Source organism: Oryzias latipes, chromosome 16 (genome assembly GCF_002234675.1).
Source record: "Oryzias latipes chromosome 16, ASM223467v1".
Lineage (NCBI taxonomy): Eukaryota > Metazoa > Chordata > Actinopteri > Beloniformes > Adrianichthyidae > Oryzias > Oryzias latipes.
The window spans coordinates 14,366,566-14,382,352 of NC_019874.2; the positions used below are offsets into that span (position 1 = coordinate 14,366,566).

Sequence of the window (15,787 nt, forward strand, 5' to 3'; positions counted from 1 at the left end):
AGAAACTGTAAAACTTGATGACCACTTCCGTTTGTATTCCTGCTCAATCTTCTAAGTGTGCGTGTGTTGGGAGGGGGGGGGGGGTCTTTAACGCTGTTGAAGTCAGTCTGCTGTGCAGTAAAGGGCCACGTTTGATGCAGGTGTGTGTGAGACTGCTCTGCATGCCCTTGACTTGCAGCTGGCAAACAAGGCTTTAGGCCCCCACAGCTGCCTCATCGTTAGTGTTCATAGGGATCCCCTGACACACACGCTCACACTCAGGCACACACAGCGAGAGAGACTTAGTCACAGCCACACAGACACATTCAGACACACGCAGACATACACAGAGACACTCACCCCTTCCCGCAGGCTCCTCATTAAGCCAGTGTAGGCGGCAGCGGGAACGAAGCACAGTCCCTCTGGGGATCCTCTCTTCTCCTCCTGATAGAGAAACATAGAAAAGACAGTGACGAAGGGTGAGAGGGGAGGACTGGGGGGGGGCTGGGGGTTGTGTGGGAGAGGGGAGGGGGGTACAGTTAGGAAGAGGAAGCAGTGAAGGAGTAGAGTGGATATGAGAGAAAAGCTGGCATGTAAAGTGAAGGCGAGTAGACAGGAGACAGGAGTGAAGCAAAGGACACGTAAGGGAAGGTAACGGGGAGAAGCAGATTTCTTGAATGTGTGGTCATCATGCTGGTCTTAATAAAACTTTCATCTGATCATCTTTGTCCAGCAACTACAGGAATGTACTTTTACTTTAACTGTTTAACACTTATTTTCTCAGCTTGCAAGGTTTTAGCGTCTTTTTAAACAATATTTTATAAATAAGATCATCTCTATGTTGACGTTAAATGTTAGAATCATTTGGGTTCTCTGGTTAATGACTGTCTTGAATAACTTGAATCACAAATGAACAATGGACATTCCAATTTACTCATACAGGGTTTTTAAGCTGCTAATTATCTGCCCACTGAAACGGAAACACTCTCAAGTGTTCACTCACCAGAGAGTGTTAAGAGTTTTTCATTCAATGGCTGACATCACTGGTGAACACAGCATGTTCAGACCCATCCTTAAACAAACGTCATGTTTTGACAATCAGTTACAAAGATTTATGGACACACAGTTGGGTTCCGTATTTTCCGCACAACAGGGCGTGCCAGATTATAAGGTCCTCCGTTTTTTAGTTTTGAACGTATGTCATACATAAGCCGCATTAAGAGAGACAAGAGTCAGAGATAAGTCCATCAATTAGTCAAACTGTATTAACTGCGTTCACAGTCATTCAAGAATTTTTTTGTAACATGCTACATGTTAGGCTTGTTAGAGTAATCACAATATGTGTAACTCCCAACCTTGTTGGTAACGCAAAAACACAGTCCGACAACGCTACACATTAGCCCCATTCCTGCCTTCACAAAAACTCCCAACCTTGTTTCCAACTTGAAAAAAAAACAGACTGACATTTTGACAGAGCTGTTGTTTCTGCACATCCCGTCAGGGGTCTCCTCAGCAAATCAGCTTTCACTGATTCGCACAGGTGGTTTGGCAGAGAGTTTTTACGCCGGATGCCCTTCCTGACACAACCCTGTGTTTTCAAGGCACAGGGAAACTGGATTTTAACACACTGCAAACCCAGGGTCTCCTGCTTGCCAGTCCTACACCAGGCCAACTGAGCTGACAATAAATGATCATAAAATGCTTAAAACTTTATCAAAACAAGAATTTTGGGAAGACATTACAAACACCTCTACAGAAAATATCAATCTGGACAGACAGACAGAAAAACAAACTGATGGAAATCATTTCTAAGGATGATCTTATGACATCACATAGTGAAAGCTGCATGAATTGTCAAACCTCTGGTGCTATGTTCGCTACCTGCAAGGCCATTTAACCTAGAATCAGGAGAAGAAGGATTGTGTGCCATCACTAAAATCATAGTTGCTATGGTTTCCTCCACTTTTTTGTAATTAAATTCAAGTCATTTTTCTAAACTTGACAGTTGGTATTTTAGCAAGGAGAAACAACAAGATAAAATATAACAAGAACTAAGGAGGTCTGCTTAAGAGCTTTTTCAGGGAACTCAGTCTAGGAAAGTGCTGAGAGCAATCGGGTGAGCTGATTGAATTTTGAAAGTTATCGATCAGTCGCCTAAATAAAAATCTAGTTTAATTGGCTTGCCAGGCTATACTGAGGTTAAGTAGAGATAAATTGGAATCCCCTTTTAAATGAAAGACGCTTTCTCTGGTAATTGTGAGGGCAGGGGTTCAATTTCCCTTCAATTCTGTTTAGTCAGCATGAAAAATAAAATACCACTATCTGATGATGGAGTGCTTGACTTCTTTCATTTTACTAAAGATTGGTCTTTCTCACTGGGTTAATGAGGAAATTATTTTGATCCTTCTCGCATAAGACAATGCCACTGCGCTTGATTAATTTAAACACATGTAACTAAAATAAGTCCATTCAGGTCTTGGTTTAGGGTTGAAGAAAAGGTAAATAACTGTAAAAAAACGTTTTTTCCCAGATGCAAACAAAATGAAAAATGAAAAAGATTTAGGTAAAAATAGATCTTTAATCATTTTAATACCACTTCTTTATCATTTATATAAAAGCATGTGCATTTATATAAATGTAGCTGTGACATAGGTCACTCTTAGACAAAATATAAATAACTTTTTTTTTTAACAGATAGTTTTAATGACATACATAGCTTAAAGTTAAAGTCCCCCTGATTGTCCCTCACCTGGGCCTGTGACATTCATTTTCTGCTTTTGACCCATCCGTGAGCTGCAGTCACTGCTGCACACTGTTACATTTCTGTTTTTACACTGACATCTCTACTTTTTAACTTCTTTTAGTAAATAAATCAAACTAAAGGTAGTTTATCTAAATTTAAATAAAAAGCATCATGTCACAGATTACTAATTTAGTCTAAATAAATCAACATGAAAAGAACCATATAAAGAAATAATTCGTATGTGAAGACAAAATCAAACCTTGACAGTCATCACTATGGTTTCTGCAGGTATGGAAGGCACATGTGAGTCTTTTGCGGAGCATTTTACAATAATTGTTACTTCTCAAATTAATAAACTCAATACAATAATCTTAATCTTTCAATAGTCAGGTTGAATACCTGGGAGCAGATGAGGTAGAGGAACTCCCCAAGTGGCGGAATCAGGAACTGCTTCAGTTTGCTGTTTTTGAGATTTTCCCTCAGCAAGTCTGCCAGCATGGACACAGCCTACAACGATAACAGGATTTCCTTTAGAAGTGTCCAACTTTTATGTACTTTAAAATGTATTTGTAAAATTACAATTTGATCTCAAAAAATGAATCCAACAGGTAGAACCAACAAAAAAGCACACTATCAAAACAAATAATAATCAAAATATAATAAAAAAATATCTAAAAATGTGTGTTTGTGTAGCAAAAATTAATAAAAATTACTTTTAGTTTGAACTAAAAATTTCATTCTTGGAAACTCTGAAAACTTGCAATGCAATCCTAACTTTGTTAAGCAACCTTTACCAAACTTAACTTTAATAATATGTAATCCTTCATCCTTGGGAGCTTATTGTTTATAAATCTATTTCAAAAGAAACATGTATGAACACATGCAACTGTGAAACCCATACCTATTAGAAGTCTAGAAATGAAAGTCGCATTAACGAAGTGTATATGTTTTAAACATGCAAACATAACTCCAATTGTCCAATAGGCAGTACATTCACATTTGAAGCAAAAAGCTTTGTTAAAAAAAAAAAAATAATAAAAGCATATAGATAGCAGGTAGACAGATAATTGGTTTGATAAGAATGCTCTGTTGAAAGGAGAAAATAGGCTGGTGTGTAAAGCAGCACAGCAGAATTGCAGTCAGAGAAGCCCTTATCTCCAAGTATCCAGGTTTACACCTAAATGAGCTTAATATGCTAAATCTACAAGGTTTTTCCACCCTGCTGAGATCAACTAAGGCTGATGCTTGTTTAATGTAAGTTTCTTTTGAAGGTTTACACAGCAAATTTAACATGATGCATGTGAGTGAGACGAACAAGAAGTAAGCAGATGGGTTAAATATATCGGGAAAACTATACTGTGTAATAACAAAATTCAAAGTGCACGGCTTCAGATTTACACAATCTCAGTAAAATATGATTATTTTCTGTTTGATCATGTTATTTTACACAGTCTAAACGTAAGGTTTTAAAATGGGTTAACATTTGCTTTTGTCGTGCATGTTCATTGATGAATTCAAAAGATTCCTCCTGATTGTCAAGTTTGTCTTAAAGCTTGCAGATTTGTATCACACTAAAAATGAAAATTAACCCTCAACTGTCACTGTCAACTGTTGCTGCAAGGATCATATGATGTCATGTATGGAGCAAAACAAAGATACACAACAGACCTCTATCACCATAATAAATATTTGATTTATAAATGTAATATTAGAAAAAAGTGCTTGTAGAGAAGGATGATTTGAACAAACAGGGCTTTAAAAACACATATAATCTGGAAAGAAACATGTTAAAGTGGAGTTGTGTTGTGGTTGTAGCCCACAGTGTCATTTTTGGTAATATTAAAACCCAGTACAAATGGTTTATTACATCTGTGAAGAAAAGTGGTGGAGTTGAGACAGAGATCAAGATCCCGTTCTTTGAAGTCGCAGTGCCAAAGCTATTTGAATAACTCATGAACCCCTATGTATGCTTCTTTTAAAATAAGCTGTTTTAGGACATCTTACCCTGCCAGAAACAGTGTTATGGAGCAGAACTTGATTAATTACATTAATAAACTATTTATAAAAAATGAAAATACATTTTAATTTAATCATGCATCATAACTACTGTTTTTATTGATATCAAGGTTAAAACTTCTACCCAAGTGAAATCCTGTGAAAACACCTCAAGGTTAAAAAAGCCAATTTTATGAAGCAAAGTAGAAAACCTTGCTTCATTCATTCATCTTCCAATCCATTTTTTCCCTTTTGGGGTCACAGGGCTGCCAGAGCCTATCCCAGTCACTAGCAGGCAAAGGCAGAGGACACCCTGGACAGGTCGCCAGTCTGTCGCAGGGCCACAACCACACACCCATGCACTCTCACATTCACACCTATGGACAATTTGGAGTAACCAATTAACCTATGAAACACGTTCTTGAACAGTGGGAGAACTTGTACCAGAGGCCTTCTTGCTGTGAGGCAAGAGCGCTAACCACTGTGCCACCGTGCAGCCTTAAACTGTTTTTGTAAAATAAGCAGCACGTGCAATATCTCTTAAAGGTAACAATCATCCCAGGTTATATTGTTCTGATTTTTGGATTTGGGGAAAATGAGAAAAACTTCCAGCTGAAAGAAAGTGTATTTTCTTTGTCATTTGATGGTATGTGTTTGCATACTGAGTATTTCAGAGCAGCTTGAACACACCAATCAGCAGGACTGCAGCATGAGGACCCCTGCTGTGACAACACACGCGCACACACAAAGAGAGAAAACCGCGAGTGCCATTTTGTTGGTCATCTGTTAGCTTCACTGCAACACAGGGAGGAAAAAAAAACCTCAGAAAATTTGCAGGCACGCATACACACACACACAAACAGGTTTAAATAAAAGACAAAGAAAACCTCACACACAGGACCCCTGCTGAGAGCTTGCAAACATGCTTCAAGAAAAGCCCATGCACACATAAAAGCTACAGGAACACACACTGGTCCACCCAGTCTCTCGCACACTCACACACACACACACAACCCCTGCTGAGTCCACGGGTGGTCACTGAGGCCAAGGTTACAAACAGATGCAGTAACATAGGTGATGTGTCTTCTTTTCTTTGCAATTTGTGATTCTAAGGCAATGGAGAAATTAGGCAGCAGTAAAACTGTCCTCACTGTTTATCAGTAACAACAAAGTGCATGGAAGCAGGACTGTTGTGCCAAAGTCGGGCATTGTGGTAATCACCGTGACGACTCGACGGGAGTCATGTTGGACAACAAGCAAAGAACAAAATGCTTTTCCCCCACAAATACATACATTTGGGGAATGGTGGACATGTCTGAATGACTTGCAGGACAACTAAAAGGATTGATCAAACATGGTACCAGAGAAACATGATGGGGAAAGGTTGCAAACAAAACATAAAAGGATACGTTTTGTTTTTTTAATTAAAGGATCACGAGGATTTCTGTGGGCCTTAAAGTCTGCAAAGCAGACTAAACCTATACAGGATAAGGTTTTATTCAAAACATTATATAAAAAAAACATCAAGCTTTACATACTTTCTCGGTTTCAACTAGCAAAACAAAGGTTTCCAGATGTCATTTGATAACACTAGAAGAGTTTTTTAGGATGCTTCAAAGAGTCACATGATTATATCAGCTTGATTTCTATTAGTTAGATAAAAGTTACGGTAGATTAAAAATATATCTCAACAACAGTGAACAAAACGATAAAAATGTTGATCATTACTGTTTACATACTCATTTTCTTTGTAAACCTAAGCTTGTGGGGTTTTAGTTTCTTTGAAATTTGCACACACTACCCTCACTCCCTAAAATCTAAACATTAACGCCAACTGAGGGTGTTCCGTAATGGGCACCAATAGCTCTTCAAACAGCGATGGCCTCCTCTGCACAATGAAGCAGATCACCCAACTCTGCAACCCACAAGTTCCTCTGTAAACATCCTGGTGCCAGACATCAAAAGCTACCCTGAAAGGTTGAACATCCAAGTCCCAACATGTCAGAGTTGTTTTGGAAGCGCTAAGCGCTAAAGTTAATCTGCACAATCCCAGGAAAAGGGCTCAGAACTCATGTTTTAATTTGTGTTCATTTATTCATTTTACCTGCATGGTTATTCAGTATGTCAAAGATTGTTCACTGTAGACGATTATACATTTTCTGCTAAGATAAGAAAAATAATAAATGCTTGTAGGAACCTGCACAAATCCATTAAAACAATCTCAGAAAATGTTTGATTTTAGAACCAATTGTCTAATAGAGTTTCTTACAGGGAGGACTGGTTCTAAGTAAAAGATACATACAAAGTAAGTATTTACAATCCTAAACAAAACAAAAAATTAAAGCCATACTTAAGAATAGTCCACGTGTGTTACAAAATCGAAAAACATATAAAAAGACATAGATCTTCATTAACTATATAGTCTCACTCATTATGTACATGTTGTGACATAAGTGTAGACAGAATGAGGGAGTTTCCATTGACAATTGCTACAGATGATAATGTTTAAAAGATTTTTAACGCCCCCAGCTGGTATGAGGCGGTACTATGAAGCTTTTTTTTGTTTTTTTGTAATACATTTTGATCTAAAATCTAATTTTCTCCTTTTTGGGCAATTTAAACAATACTTTTTAGAGGGGGGTGATACTCTAAAACACTAACACTAACACTCAAACACTATTTTTATATGTTCTTTAATTTTTTTCTGAAAATAAGGCACATGTGTTGGTTTCTTTCTGTCATTCACTGCCACATGTTGGTTTAAACTGGTAACTACATATATAGTGTTAAAGCAATGTGGAAAGGATGCATGTAATCTCCTGCACGATTATTCTGTTCACTGAATTATAACTTGTGGTAAGAAGGAAGACAGGTTGCTTTCTCTTGTGTTTATTTTCCAGCCAGCTATAAGATTTCTATATCTGTCCATGCATTGCATATGTAAGTTTGGACACATTTCATGCTCCCGCTTTTTTGTTAAGTAAATACTCAAAAATCTTTGAGTATTTTTGAGTATTTTTTTTCATCATTGATCTTTCCAAACAAAATTCTTGAAAATAAAATCTGTCAGAGCAACAGTTTAGCTAAAGTTCTTCAAATTGGCCTACACATGAACAAATATATCGGTTCAGGGTTTTTCATGCATTGAAAAGATTGTAATATAATTTTGACTTTCATATCTCCTATTGACTGTTATTTCATGAACTGTCCATAAGTGCTTTAACAGCACTGCTGTCGGCTACCAAACAGTGCTTTAACAGTTTGGTAGCCGATGGCTAGCCGATGGCTACCAAACAGACTAAAAGTAGGGTCAGAATAAACTGCAGAAATGTCAGATATACATGTATAAAGTACATTTACATAATAATAAGGTTGTAGCACATATGGAAGGGGTGTTTTACAAACCTCACAAATATGGCTACTCTCTTCTAGATGACTACAGTGCAGAGCTAGGAGACCCATTAATCGAAGAACTTTGCTTCGCCTGCAAAGAAAAGAAAAACATCTCATGGATCACATAAATCAATTCAACGCTGTAGAAGTTTTTTTTTATTTATTTGGATTTGTAATACAAATTTGGTAACATCAAAAGAAATTTTAATAAAATAATCAATAAAAATCACTAAAAACATGGTAACAGCTTATTTTCTGCAACCCTGGAAAAATTCTACAAAATATATGAAGTTTTTTTGTTTTTTTTAATGAATAAATGTGCTGCCTGTGCCTGGAAAACACACTATCATTTGAAGGAAAGACAGTAATGTACTTACAGATCCCAGTTAGGTGCTTTTCGCAACTCTTTGGTCAACACTAGAAGCTGAAAGAAAGAGACAGGAGAGTTAAAAAGACAAACAACTACCGGTAATATGATGTACAAAAACATATGATGGGTTACTTGATAAAATGCTTCTTTGTTAATTTGAGCCGGAATTATTCATTTTACAATTCAACTAAGTAGGTTTTTTGTTTCAACTAAGGAGTCATTTTTCTTTACCTTAAAAGTGAAAACAGATCTAAAGCGCCCATATAAGACTAATTATTAAGAAACCATACCTGATACATATTTAAAGAAGATGGAAAAATACTGAATTAAAATAAATTAGCAGTAACTTACTAGAAACATCAGTAATAGCCCAAAACTATCATTAGACAATGATGCGCTCCATGTATTGAGAAGAAAAATTTTACACAAACCAATGCCAAAGTGTTACTAACTAAATTGAGATGTAAAAAAGAATGCTTATGTGTGGATATGAATATTAACGTTTTTGCTTAGATCTACATATATTACAGTGTATAACTATGATTCATGTTATAGAAAATCAATCCTAAAATGTGCAGCAGTAACTGTCACACATGTGTAATGATTCTCAATAACTGTTATTGTAAAAAGGGCAAAAAGCAGTGGAAAGAGTTTTTACAAAGCATATACATTCAACTTTATGAGCCTGTATTGCATTCCATTTTTGTCTACACGCTTCCTGCACAGCAGAAGAAAAAGCGTAGCCCCCAGAATAAGTCATCACTATTGTTCCTGCACTGACAAAGTGCTTAACAACATACATTTTCCACTGTTAGGTATACATCTAATGTATTTTGAGGTATTGGTTGATCCTGAAGTCACTTCTTGATCAAGTATTGGCTAGTTTAGATGTTTATGCAGCTCTTGTTTTCCTCGCATTAGTCCCTTCTGGTGCACCTGAATAACAGACTGCCTTTAAACAAAGTTAAGTAACAACAACACAAGAGGATGGGGTTGTACGGTGGGATAGTAGTTAGCACTACCGCCTTACAGCAAGAAGGCCCTGGTTTGAATCCTGGTTAGGACCTTTCTGCATGGACTTGCCCTGTCCTCCCAGAGCATGCGTGGGTTTTCTCAAGGAACTCCAGCTTCCTCCCACAGTAAAAAAAATGCTTTATAGGTTTAATTAGTACTTTAAATTGCCCCTACTGTGATTGAAAGTGAGTGTGTGTATTTGCGGTTCCGAAAATGGATGGAAAATGAAACACACAACTGCAGATTTCCCTACCAGTGTTGAGTTAATTAGCTTGTTAGCAATTGTAGTATGTCCAGCCACACAGCAGAGGTAACACAGCAGGTTAAGTTTGGATCGAATGGCTGTGGACTGAGAGGAAGGTTGTGTAGTGGATGGACGCTGTTCCTCAAGAGACGAACACAGTTGTAACAGGAAGCCACTCCACTCTTCTTCACTCAGAGAAATCAACTTTTCAACTGAAAAAAAAAAAAAAGATAACACATTTATTTTTGAAGGAAACAGGTTAAAATATGCATATATATCCTTAAACCTTACTGAAACAAACATAGACAGACCTGAATAGGCTGGTACACAAAGGGTTTTGGGATCAAATCGTACCGAAGCACTCTTAACAATCTGTATGAACATCAGAATAACACCAAAAGTCAACATCTTTCTCTGAGCTGCACAAACTATGTGGTTTGATTACCTATTTTCAGAGGGTTTGCATTATATAACAAGGCCTTCAGTTTCACTGCGTTGAATATGTTAAAGACACTGAAAAATATTGTGAGGACATTTTTGCCCAGGCTAATAACTTTCTATAAATGTGACTAAATTACACCATCAATGACAGAAAGAGAGTATGTTTGTAATGCAGGACTCGTACTTTGCACAATCCAAAGAATTGTGTGTGTGTACCTTAGGATTATCAATGATTGGAGTAACAGTCAGATCAGATTCATTGTATAGAAGACTCCTCACACGGTCTGCCATATCTGCCTTCGAGCAAATCTATGAGGATAAAAAATAAAATGATGGAAGATTATGGTAGCAAACATCACAAAGATAAAAGGAGAGTATACAATTATACAAACCTCAGCTGAACCAATGTTGTTTGGAGAGTCTGAGGTGCTAGGATTTCCTCTCGTCGTGGCACTGTAGCTTCAAGAGCGGTGACAAAAAATAAGCATAAGTCTGACTTTGTGCAAAAGTTGTAATATTTGTTTTATCCAAGTCCCTCTTTATGAAATGGTTATGTCATCTGATCAGGTTGTATCAGGAAGAAGAAGACTGACTACCTATGGAGGAAAATGGTTTCTGTGCTGTCATCATCCACGCCACTCTTTGGCCTCAGCTCCTTTGAATTATCTATAAAATATCAGAAATAAAAGAGATTTCAGATAAATAATCAAAATACGTGCATTTGTAACATTCAATAAAGTAAAATCTGGACATGGAAAAACTGAGAAAAACAGCAAGTAAAAAAACTTTAAAACAGATTTAAATGGGAACCAAAACTAGATGAAATTTATGAAACACAAATTAAACAAAAATGCTTTGATATTGACAAGTTTTTCTTAACTAATAAAATACCGTATGTAGTATACCAATTATTTAAACTGAATTTTATATGGAATATTCCAAAACGTGTTGTGATCAAACAGTACACAGCCATGTCAACTCCTCCTCCTCTTTCGGCTTTTCCCATCAGGGGTCGCCACAGTGAAACACCAGGAACACGAGGGAGTCTAATACCTGATTTATAGGATTTATTCAGCTGTAATGTTTGGCACATTTGCTCCACACCAGTTGGCTCAGGGTCATCATCTCCAGCGTCTATATCCCACTCGTCTGGACTGTCCTTGACTGTTATTGTTTTTTGCAAAGCTTGGTCATTCCTTAGTTGTCCACTGAACATTTGTTCCATAGATTGTTGTTCATGTGTGTCTGTGTTACATGGTGTTCTGGTTAATGCATTTGTATTGGAAGAAATTGGTGGTTTTGACTCCGAAAAGGATGAGCAGCTGCTGGGTGCATGACTGTGAAAGCATTAAGAACAAACACAGACACACATCTTCAGCGTTTTGGGCAGTCTAGGGAAAGATATTCATGAGAGTCTGATCATTTCAGATCTAATATGTACAACCAAAATTTTACAAAATGTCTACCAATACAAACAGAAAAGCAAAAAAAAGAAAAACATTAACAGACCCCATTTTGAAGGAGACCTCTTCCTTGTTGTTCTCCTGTTTTAATTGTTTCCAGAAAGCATGATCCAACAGCTCTGTCCAGCCAAACCTTGAAGACATTCTTTTCAAATCATCCTGATATGCTGAAGAATGTTTATATGTAAAAAAAAAAAAAAACATCATGCAATTCCTTCACTGAAAACCCACCTCTTCTCTGGATTTTTGGTGAGTAAACCGTTCAAAAGACTCTGGAAGTCAGGACTGGGGGGGCCTAAGAAAACATTATTGCCAACCATACAAAAATAAATTACTTCCTGTTTTTAAAAAACAAGAAAACTACAATTTATATGGTGCTGTATTGCAAGACTGCTATCATATTGTAAATTTAACTTAGAGTGAAACAAAAATGTGGTGTATTTTACATGTCTTCCTGGGAGGGGGTAGCTCCTGGTTCAACAACATCTCCGCCAGCTCAGTGTTGCTCTCAGAGAAAAAAGGAGGATTTCCTGGCACACGAAAGAAAACAGTAACATTTCCAATTTAGAGAAATCTTTGTATTTATTGGCACATAGTTAGTATTTAAATGCAAGCAAATTATTTCAAGCTGAAACATTAGGATAACATTTATCTATGATGGAGAAGAATATGAATTTTTAGGGATTACACACTAACATTACAGACGTCTTAGAAAACTGATAGAATTGCTCAATACACATAAAATATTTTTATATTTTTTTTTATGTGAGTTTGTATTTACCTGTGTACATATAGTAGAGCACACAACCAAGCGCCCATAGATCAGAGCTTACACTTGTTTCTGAGCCCTGCACAATTTCTGGAGCTTTGTAAGCTAAGTTTCCTGAAAGAAAAAAGCATGCAAACAGCCATTACAAAAAAAGGACAATATGAAAAAACTGAATGCAATCCAAAGCAGGTTGAACTCATCTAAAAAAAACATATCAAAAGAAAACACTTGTTGCTTACTATTTTCAGCCGGTGTGATAATAGATTTTGAATGACAACACTGAATCGGATGAGTCAATATTCTCAGGTAAAATTATTTAAACAAATTAATTTCAATAATTAACCTATATTAATTCATGTATGTAAATGAATAAACATTTCGTTTTTGTTTTGTTTTTCTTTGCCAATGAAAGTCAGTGTCCAGTTTGAAATGCCATTTATAAAAAGGTACCTTTTAAAAAAAGTAGGATAAAAAGTCTATATAACCTTGACACATTCCCCTATTTATTTATCTTACACAATCTTTTCTGTGGATTTTCTTTCTTTATATTTACATTTTTGTCAACCAGTTAAGTGAGGATGAGGAACTTTCTTCATAAATTAAATTACATCATCTTTAAAAGATCAGGTTCTGGGACATTGCCTCACAGAACCCCCTGTCTTCAGCTGCTTGGTTTTATTTTGCACAATATCCATATGCATGGTGTGCAGACACCGTCTTATACAGAAATCTATCTGCAACAGCCCTTTCTGCTTCCATATTTAACCCTGGTGCTATCTTAGATGACCCCACCCTTACATTGACGTGTTCTCCCTACCATGACAAAGGTGGATAAAGGTGGAAGGATTTCATGTGATCCATGGACACCAGTGAAGATCACAAATCATTGAAGAAAAAAAAGGTTCAGAGCACTGTCTAGTGGGTCTACATGACCCAACTCCCAACGTTAAAGTGCCTAGGATAGCACAAGGGTTACATTGTCTGTTAACTTTCATCTCCCTTTTAACCACTAAGGCTCCTGAATTCTCTGAAATCCTAGATATCACATAACAGACCGGATTCAAAAGATAATGAAAACATGTTTGAAGTTTTTCTTAGGCAAATCAACTAGCTCATCTCCCAATTCGTTTCTTAATGAAATGTGAGGTGCTATACGAAATAAAAATGCACATTTGACCTTGAAATCGTTTCCTCATACTGTTAAAGTCACCCAGGCTTTTGTCTTCTCCTGTCTCCTCGGAATCAGAAAGAAAGGAGATTGTCTCCTCCAGTGTCTCTCCTTTTGCCTTGGACAGACAAAAGTTTCCCAACTTTAGAATGCCACTTCCATCTAAAAGGATCTAGAAGAGAAAGAAAGGGTAGTTATTGAATTTACAATAACACTGCTATCTTACTATACTTTCATAACAGTAGTTTTTTTTTCTGTTGCCAGAATAACATTTTAGTTTTACTTTGAATTTCTGTGTTTTTGTGAATTTGAATCAAACCTTGGCAGGTGTCAGGTCAGACAAAATAATTTCTGACTCATGAATGTGCTTTAATCCCATGACCAAGTCCCAACCAAACCGTTTCACCACATCCTCTGACAGACCTCCATCCTGAGCAACCAGGGCCTGAAGGGAGCCTCCTAACAACGGAAGTGCAAATGTCGACATTAAAAAAAGACAAAAAGATGACAGGAAAACGATCAAATTAAATGTTTTCCACTATATAAACTATATTCAATATTAGAATGGAGTATTTAATTTTGATTAGAGGGTTTACCACACCATGAAATTATTGCATTACGTTTCTATAGTTTGATAACTAAAAAGAGAACTGATGGCTGTTTAAATGAAACAGCAGACATGTTTCTTCACCTGTACAGAGTTCCACAACCAACCATAGATGACTGCATGTTTCATACCACTCATAGTAGCGTACTATATTTGGATGATCCAGATGATAGCTGAGTCTGACCTTAGATGGGAGAAGAGACAAAATGGGAAGCACTTTAACCGTGTGCCCATAATCCAACTAAAAACACATGTAAGAAAATGCAGAAATTATGGTAGAATAAAGCTTCTGTGGGCTAAATAATCAATGTTGTTTATTGTAAATGAATTTAATGTGGTAATATGATACTGGATTACCAAAGTTGTTAGCCTACATGGTTAGAAATTTCCAATTTTTTGTTTTTGTGTGTGCAGACGATGGCTACAAAGTTGAGATGCCCCTTCCTTCTTCCTTTATAGACAAAAGAGTTACGGCCTTTTCCAAGCTCTTCATATAGGACAAAGTTCTCCATCTCCTGTGGGGAAATTTTTTTTTACAAATTATCAAAATTTGAAACATTGCTAAGTAAGCTTCTGTAACCCAAACCACTGAAAAATTAATATAAATTATTATATTAATATAATCACAACCTGATTTTTTGCGTCTTCGCCGTCCAGACAACAAATGTTGGTAGTAAACTTTTTCAACCAGCAGTGTGTTAACGGAAGATGGAGGGATCAGTTGGTGTCTGCTGGAAGAGGGGACATTTCATTTCCTCACATCTACTGAAAGCTATATTTGGTCATTTTGATCGTAAAAAAATATTAAATTATATTTTAAACATATATTTAAATATAAAGTTTTACATTTATCCGACACATAACAAAGTCTAGTCAAAAGAACGCGTAGAAACCTTTTAGGAAATAACCTCAAAATGGTACATCCCACGGTTGCTGGGATACGGCGTGGAACACAAACTCCGTTCTGAGAAGAGCGATTTGTTCGCAGAAAAAAAGGGGATAAAGGTTTGAAAAACACAAATTCTTCTATTGTGTGAATAACAATTGAATGAACTAAGTCCCCCTGTGTGATGGCTATAGTTACTTTACCTCTTTCCCTTTTACCCGTGCAAATTAATTCCCTCTATTCACTGAATAAAAGTGAGAGGTTGAAAAGAAATGTCCTGACCAAGAGCCATTCTCTGCTATGCTGTCCTCCTCACTCCACCCAACTTCCTGCTCCACCCCAGCTGCTTCTTCTACTGCGTTCAGTACTGTACCTGTTTGTATTTGTACCAGCAGGGGTCAGCCAAACCATCTCTATTGAATTGATTTGACGGACCCACTCACTCCTAAAAAACAAACCAAAAAAGGATTTAATACAAAACAAACACTAATAATGATAAAAAACAAATAATATATAAATGACAATAGACAAATAATAATAATAATAATAATAATAATAATAATAATAATAATAATAATAATAATAATAATAATAATAATAATAATAAACCAATAATATTATTGGTTTAATAATAATAATAATAATAATAATAATAATAATAATAATAATAATAATAATTATTATTATTATTATTATTATTATTATTATTATTATT

The 15,787-nt window shown here is 36.3% G+C and overlaps 1 protein-coding gene across 6 annotated transcripts in view; it reads right to left on the bottom strand.

The window, feature by feature from the left end:
• ulk4 (unc-51 like kinase 4) overlaps positions 1-15,552 on the bottom strand; it is a 69,963-nt gene extending 54,411 nt beyond the window's left edge. The window contains exons 1-21 of one of the 6 annotated variants that reach the window (XM_023964630.1): positions 15,276-15,550; positions 15,095-15,150; positions 14,817-14,914; positions 14,561-14,701; positions 14,271-14,370; positions 13,899-14,038; positions 13,589-13,751; positions 12,424-12,525; positions 12,089-12,172; positions 11,874-11,937; positions 11,689-11,787; positions 11,233-11,516; positions 10,776-10,845; positions 10,572-10,638; positions 10,396-10,488; positions 10,050-10,110; positions 9,748-9,950; positions 8,488-8,534; positions 8,123-8,201; positions 3,122-3,229; positions 340-423 (exon numbers count right to left, since the gene is read on the bottom strand). In XM_023964630.1, coding sequence (XP_023820398.1) covers positions 340-423; positions 3,122-3,229; positions 8,123-8,201; positions 8,488-8,534; positions 9,748-9,950; positions 10,050-10,110; positions 10,396-10,488; positions 10,572-10,638; positions 10,776-10,845; positions 11,233-11,516; positions 11,689-11,787; positions 11,874-11,937; positions 12,089-12,172; positions 12,424-12,525; positions 13,589-13,751; positions 13,899-14,038; positions 14,271-14,370; positions 14,561-14,698 — 1,986 coding nt within the window. In that variant the 5' untranslated portion in view covers positions 14,699-14,701; positions 14,817-14,914; positions 15,095-15,150; positions 15,276-15,550. Of the gene's footprint in view, positions 1-339; positions 424-3,121; positions 3,230-8,122; positions 8,202-8,487; positions 8,535-9,747; positions 9,951-10,049; positions 10,111-10,395; positions 10,489-10,571; positions 10,639-10,775; positions 10,846-11,232; positions 11,517-11,688; positions 11,788-11,873; positions 11,938-12,088; positions 12,173-12,423; positions 12,526-13,588; positions 13,752-13,898; positions 14,039-14,270; positions 14,371-14,560; positions 14,702-14,816; positions 14,918-15,079 lie in introns of all 6 variants that reach the window. The other 5 variants (XM_023964629.1, XM_023964628.1, XM_023964631.1 and 2 more) reach the window with 5 other exon arrangements.
• Between the last annotated feature and the right edge of the window lie 235 nt (positions 15,553-15,787).